The sequence below is a fragment of the Octopus sinensis genome, linkage group LG30, assembly GCF_006345805.1.
Source record: "Octopus sinensis linkage group LG30, ASM634580v1, whole genome shotgun sequence".
NCBI lineage: Eukaryota > Metazoa > Mollusca > Cephalopoda > Octopoda > Octopodidae > Octopus > Octopus sinensis.
The window spans coordinates 8,854,260-8,860,728 of record NC_043026.1 but is presented as its reverse complement, the minus strand read 5'-3'; the positions used below and the strand labels follow the sequence as shown (position 1 = coordinate 8,860,728).

Sequence of the window (6,469 nt, the reverse complement as noted above, 5' to 3'; positions counted from 1 at the left end):
GCCATTAGTGTTCTGATAAATAAAACAGAAGCCTGTGTATGAAACTGGTCTTTTTCCTACTTCAGTTATTTCATTTTTCTCTTATAAAATACACACATACAGGAGGGGTAAACTATACATATAATAATACTCTGAATGGGGCTCTCAAGAAAGAATAAAAGCAATTACCCAATTAATGACAGGTATTACTACGAGTAGTATATATACATATACACACACAAAGGAACCATCCGAATGTGGCCGCTGCCAGCGCAGCCCGACTGTCCTCCATGCAGGTTGCACGTAAAAAGCACCATCCGATCGTAGCTGTTTCCAGCATCCTTTGGCCTCCGTGCCAGTGGCACGTGAAAGCAACCACTACACTAACGGAGTGGTTGGCATTAGGAAGGGCATCCAGCCGTAGAAACTTTGTCAGATCAGACTGGGCCTGGTGCAGCCTTCTGGTTTCCCAGACCCCAGTTGAACCATCACAAATTTTAATGAACTCTATCTGGAACAGTGGAAGTTGTATCACAGTTGAAATTCCGTAGCATTGGTTATGAGTTTTGCTTGCGAGTTAACTGTGGCTGGTTCATCTTGATGTAGCTGTGTGTTGGTTATGCATTCACTGGTCTATTCTGTCTGCCTGGAGTTACCGAATACAAAAGAATGACAAGAAGAACCAGGTAAATTCAAAGCAACTGTTATTTATTACAACCCCTTATAAAAATACATGGCAAATGTCTTACAAATGGTGAAGTAACAGGTTTGGCAAGTTTTAAGTAACTCTATCTGGAACAGTGGAAGTTGTATCACAGTTGAAATTCTGTAGCATGTTCATGGCTTGGTTCTGTGTGTTGGGCAGCATCTTTTGTTGTGATCTGTCTGTTGCTGTAGAGGAAGTACAAGTATACCAGGCCAGAGAGAGAGAGAGATCAGGAAAGGGTGTGCCGCCACAAAGGAGATACATGGTTACCCAGCCTGAGGGAAATGCAGGAGGAGATAAGGGTGGGAGACAACACGATGGACATTGTGGCAAAATGATGGGCGTATTCACTAGGGAGGGGATTAGAGCATAGATGAGGATGGTTGAGTAAAGGAAGAGGGAGATATAGATGGTGGCAAGTGCCAGGGCATACCCTTGATGTTCAAACGTCATAATATAAGGGACAGGATACTGCATAGGCGGCGAGCTGGCAGAAAAGTTAGGCTCTGTGTTCAAATTCCGCCGAGGTCGACTTTGCTTTTCATCCTTTCGGGGTCGATTAAATAAGTACCAGTTACGCACTGGTGTCGATGTAATCAACTTAATCCCTTTATCTGTCCTTGTTTGTCTCCTCTCTGTGTGTAGCCCCTTGTGGGTAGTAAAGGAATAGGATACTGCAAAGGAAGCATGATTAGAGTGTAGGGTGTGTTGAGTGATGACAACCTGGGTATTATATAGGGTCAGGGGGCTACCGGATAGCAATGATACAGATGAACAGCACCATGAGGACAGGATTGGGGGAGTGAGAGGTAGGCATAGTGTATGGAAGGAATGTGAAGAAGAGATGTAGATTGGTTTGTTGGGGGTAGGGTGTGTAAAAAGTTTTCTTGTTACATGTGGGTGGAAGACATAAGTTGAGGGCAAGCCAATAGCAATAATATAGTAAGACAGGGAATGGGGGTGGAACATACAGGTCAGGAATAGCAAAGCGCAATGCTACAGTGAGACAGGGCAGGACTGTATTTAAAATATCCGATCGTGGCCGTTTGCCAGCCTCGTCTGGCACCTGTGCAGGTGGCACATAAAAAGCACCCACTACACTCACAGAGTGGTTGGCATTAGGAAGGGCATCCAGCTGTAGAAACACTGCCAGATCAGACGGCCTGGCATCTGGTCATCAAATCTAAGCAGAGACTAACCAATTCTACTCTATGGCTCAGAAACCTGGACGTTATCAAAGAAGCTTGAGAGGCGGTTGGATGGAACCTACACTCGCCTCCTTATGAGAACTCAAAATCTCTCGTGGAAGCGTCATCCAACCAAAGTACAAATAAATGGGAAACTACTACCTGTGTCATCTCTTGTGAAAGGTAGGAGAGTCCAGTTGGCTGGATATTGTTGTAGAGCTGAAAATAAGGCAATTTCTGCTCTTCTCCTCTGGAAGCCATCTGCTCGCGATACCAGAGGGCGCACACTCTCCTACCCTGATGTAATCTCCAGGGATACAGGCATCCAGCAACAGGACCTCCGTAATGCCATGATGGACCGTGAAGTCTGGCGTAGCATGGTAAATTCCATTGTCTCGACCACGGTCGAACAATGATGATAATGACTGGCTTCCCAGACCCCAGTTGAACCGTCCAACCCATGCTAGCATGGAAAACGGACGTTAAATGATGATGATGAAATATTTTCAATGGCAGTCAATAATGGCCCCTTATGGTCCTTGTGAGAAGTAAGAAGTGTTGGTACATCTAGTGTCCACTCTTTAGAATTTAAACCAGCCATATCTGGCCCAAATATTCTACCTATTTTATGATCAAACTAGTCAGAGTCGGCTTCTAACACCTACCCTACAATGTCATTGTGAAAATACACAATCATATCATCAAAATTTGAAAGCTGTGGGTTAATGCAGGACAAATTGAAAATAATGGGAATAAATAACCCTCACATTCGACAGAATAATCTGCATGGTAAAGGGTTCAGTCACCCCTTACAGATTATGATTTAGCACAAATATCAGTGGGATTGCTTCTTCCCCTGATGAACACGTTTGTGAGAAGTTAAGCTGCCATGTTGAGTGAATGACCTTCCACAGATATCACAAGAATATGGTGTCTCTCCTGTATGAATACGTTTATGAGTAGTTAGGGTACTACTGACAGAGAAAGATTTGCCACAGATGTTGCACTGATATGGCTTCTCTCCTGTATGAATACGTTTGTGAGCAGTTAAACACCCATTTTGAGAGAATGATTTACCACAGATATCACAGTGATAGGGCTTCTCTCCTGTATGAATACGCTTATGTGTAGTTAGGTTCCTACTAAGAGAGAAAGATTTGCCACAGATGTTGCACTGATATGGCTTCTCTCCTGTATGAATACGCTTATGTATAGTTAGGTTCCTACTAAGAGAGAAAGATTTGCCACAGATGTTGCACTGATATGGCTTCTCTCCTGTATGAATACGCTTATGTATAGTTAGGTTCCTACTAAGAGAGAAAGATTTGCCACAGATGTCGCAGTGATACAGCTTCTCTCCTGTATGAATATTTTTGTGAGCAGTTAAGTTCCCAATTTGAGTGAATGATTTACCACAGATATCACAAGAATATGGTGTCTCTCCTGTATGAATATATTTATGAGTAGTTAGGTTCCTACTGGCAGAGAAAGATTTGCCACAGATGTTGCACTGATATGGCTTCTCTCCTGTATGGAAACGTTTGTGAGCAGTTAAGTTCCCACTATGAGTGAATGATTTACCACAGATATCACAAGAATATGGTGTCTCTCCTGTATGAATATATTTATGAGAAGTTAGGTTCCTACTAAGAGAGAAAGATTTGCCACAGATGCTGCACTGATATGGCTTCTCTCCTGTATGAATACGTTTATGAGAAGTTAAAGCACTATTGCGAGAGAATGATTTACCACAGATATTACAAGAATATGGTTTCTCTCCTGTATGTGTACGATTGTGAGAAGCAAGAGCACTGTTGCGAGAGAATGATTTACCGCAGACGTCACAGGAACATGGGATCTCACCTGTATGAATTCGTTTGTGAGAAGTTAAAGAACTCCTGTGAGAGAATGAATAACCACAGATATTACAGGAGTACGGTTTCTCTCCTGTATGAATATGTTTGTGTGTAGTCAAGTCTTTTTCTGAGAGAATGGTCTACCACAAATGTTACACTGATATGGCTTCTCTTCTGTATGAACACGCTTGTGCATATTGAAGTGAACCTTTTGAGAGAATGATTTACCACAGATCTCACAGTGAAATGGTTTCTCCCCTGTATGAATACGCTTGTGCATATTTAAGCGACCCTTTTGAGAGAATGATTTACCACAGATGTCACAATGAAATGGCTTCTCTAACGTATGAATACGTTTATGCTTATTCAAGTTACCCTTTTCAGAGAAGGACTTTTTACACACATCACAGTCATGTGACAATTTTTGTTTCCCTTTTTCTCCTGGAAAAGTCAAATCCTTTAGTTTCCCACTCTTTTCCATTATTTTTCTTTGAAAATCACAAAATATATATATATATGTTTTCTTCTTTGTACTTCTATAGTCTTTTGTTTGCAAGTATTTTGACTGCTGTATTTCTGTCCAGTGTTACTTTTGTCCCAAAACTCGTTAGTAAATTTACCCAAGTTTAATTTGCAAAGAGACACATCTTGTAGACACTCCAGCCAGTGATGTCCAGAAGATTTGCTAATAACACATTTCAGAGTAAATATATCAGAGGAATTCTGCCATAGATTTATAGAAACAATCTTATATATCTGTTCTGTACAATATTTCTATTTTGGTCTTTAAAAGATGATAAATAATGAGAATGTATCTTCAGTTATGCCAATGTCATCTGATATTCTGAAATAATAAAGAAACAACAGTGTAAGATATAGAGGCTACTTAAAAAAATACAGATTCAACATTTCCATAGAGATAAACTCTAGAAACAAACATTTACCTGAACAACAGAACTTTTTAATTTATTAAAATTTACATCAGAAAATCTTGTGTGAAGTTAACATATTTCTAAATTCCAGTTACACATACCTACTGCACAACATTTATATATGTGTGTGTATATATATATATATATATATATATATATATATATATATATCACGTAAAAAGCACCATCCGAGCATGGCCGGTCGCCAGACTCGTCTGACACGTAAAAAGCACCCACTACACTCACGGAGTGGTTGGCGTTAGGAAAGGCATCCAGCCGTAGAAACTTTGCCAGATCAGACTGGGCCTGGTGCAGCCTTCTGGCTTCCCAGACCCCGGTTGAACCGTCCAACCCATGCTAGCATGGAAAACGGATGCTAAACGATGATGATGATGATATTGTGAAATTTATGAAAGTGAAGTTTGAAATGTGGTTGAGTTTATACTTTGCTTGATGAATAGGGGACTTATAGACCTCTTGTTTAAATGCCTACAAAAAGTACATCAGCTAAGCAAATGGCCTTCCCTAAATGCATTGAAACCATTATAACAGAATCACTGTTTCAGGAAATTATCGTCGTTCAAAGACAACAAAATAATAATAATAATAATAATTCGTTCGTTTATTGGCCACAAGGGCTAACAAAAATCAATTAAAACATAAAGGGACAAAACACAGGACGAAAGTTACAAAGGGTTTTGTCCGTAACTATGTAGAAAACGAAAATGAAAAAAAAAAAAAAACAAACATATTTTTGCCCTTAAAAACGATGGGAGAAACCTTTTCGGTAACAAAAAAATAAAATATTGTAAATATTTTCAAAGGAAAAAGTGTGATTTAAGGGAGATTTGGCTGTTGTTTCTAGCACGTCCTAAGACAACCCTCCTCGTTTCACTTTCCCATCTTTTGAAGTTTTTCTCTTCATAAACACATTTATGATTTTTTTTCAACCCTATTCTTCGCCCCTGGTTGCTTCTGTTTACGATTTAAAATATCGGTGAGTCTGAGGCCGTTTCTGGCATTTATCCACAGTGAAAACACAAGAAACGTGGGAAAATGATGGAAAGTGTAGAAGGTAGCCTCCATAGCTAGAAATAGCAGCCAAATGTCGCACAAATCAAAGGACATCTGAGACAGGAAGTATTTAGAAATTAAATAGTTTAATACTTACGGAAATGTCTTTATAAAGGATGGTGTTGTTGTTAGAAGTGCGTCAGGTGGTTGAGAAATGTATTATAAATGTGTTTGGGAGTGAATTGAGAGAAATTCCGACTTGAATCAAGTTTGTTAAAATGAATGAATGGAGGCGGAAATACGCTTAGTGCGCATGCGTATGAAAAACTGGTTTTTCTTCTTTTTTTCTTTTGTTTTTTAAAGATTTTGGTAGAAAACCAGAAATTTCGGGGAGGGTCAAGTGTCAGTCGATTTCATGGACCCGAGTAGTCAACTGGTATTTATTTTATTGAACCCCAGCAGAAAAAAGTGAAAGGCAAAGTTTATGGATCTTTTCTGTTTGAACGGCAGTTTTTAACATAATTTCTAGGTAACTAAAAAGTTTTAAACTTCGTATACTGGTAGAATGTGTTACATAAAACATCTTTTCCTGTTGGCTTCATTGAGAAAATTGTGTAGTTTGTAAGATATTTCGTCTTTAATTTCAAGCATTTCGGCAATTTCAACCAATCACTCACGTCTATTGAGGTAAAAAAACATTCTGTGCCGTATGAATATGTCCCTTGTTTAAGAAACAGATTGGGGATCTTTTCTGTTTGAACGGCAGTTTTTAACATAATTTCTAGGTAACTAAAA

The 6,469-nt window shown here is 39.4% G+C and overlaps 2 protein-coding genes across 2 annotated transcripts; both read right to left on the bottom strand.

The window, feature by feature from the left end:
* Positions 1-2,258: 2,258 nt before the first annotated feature.
* On the bottom strand, positions 2,259-3,725 carry LOC115226776 (zinc finger protein 253-like). The gene is made up of 3 exons (XM_036515123.1): positions 3,718-3,725; positions 3,664-3,683; positions 2,259-3,561 (listed from the first exon to the last, which is right to left on the bottom strand). The coding sequence occupies exons 1-3, from the start codon at positions 3,723-3,725 to the stop codon at positions 2,708-2,710; spliced, it is 882 nt and encodes a 293-aa protein (XP_036371016.1). The 3' UTR covers positions 2,259-2,707.
* Positions 3,726-3,776: 51 nt separating this feature from the next.
* LOC118768554 (zinc finger protein 32-like) lies at positions 3,777-6,113 on the bottom strand. Its single transcript, XM_036515322.1, has 2 exons — positions 5,832-6,113; positions 3,777-4,572 (listed from the first exon to the last, which is right to left on the bottom strand). Exon 2 carries the CDS (start codon positions 4,207-4,209, stop codon positions 3,844-3,846), a length of 366 nt encoding a protein of 121 aa, XP_036371215.1. The 5' UTR covers positions 4,210-4,572; positions 5,832-6,113; the 3' UTR covers positions 3,777-3,843.
* Positions 6,114-6,469: the final 356 nt, after the last annotated feature.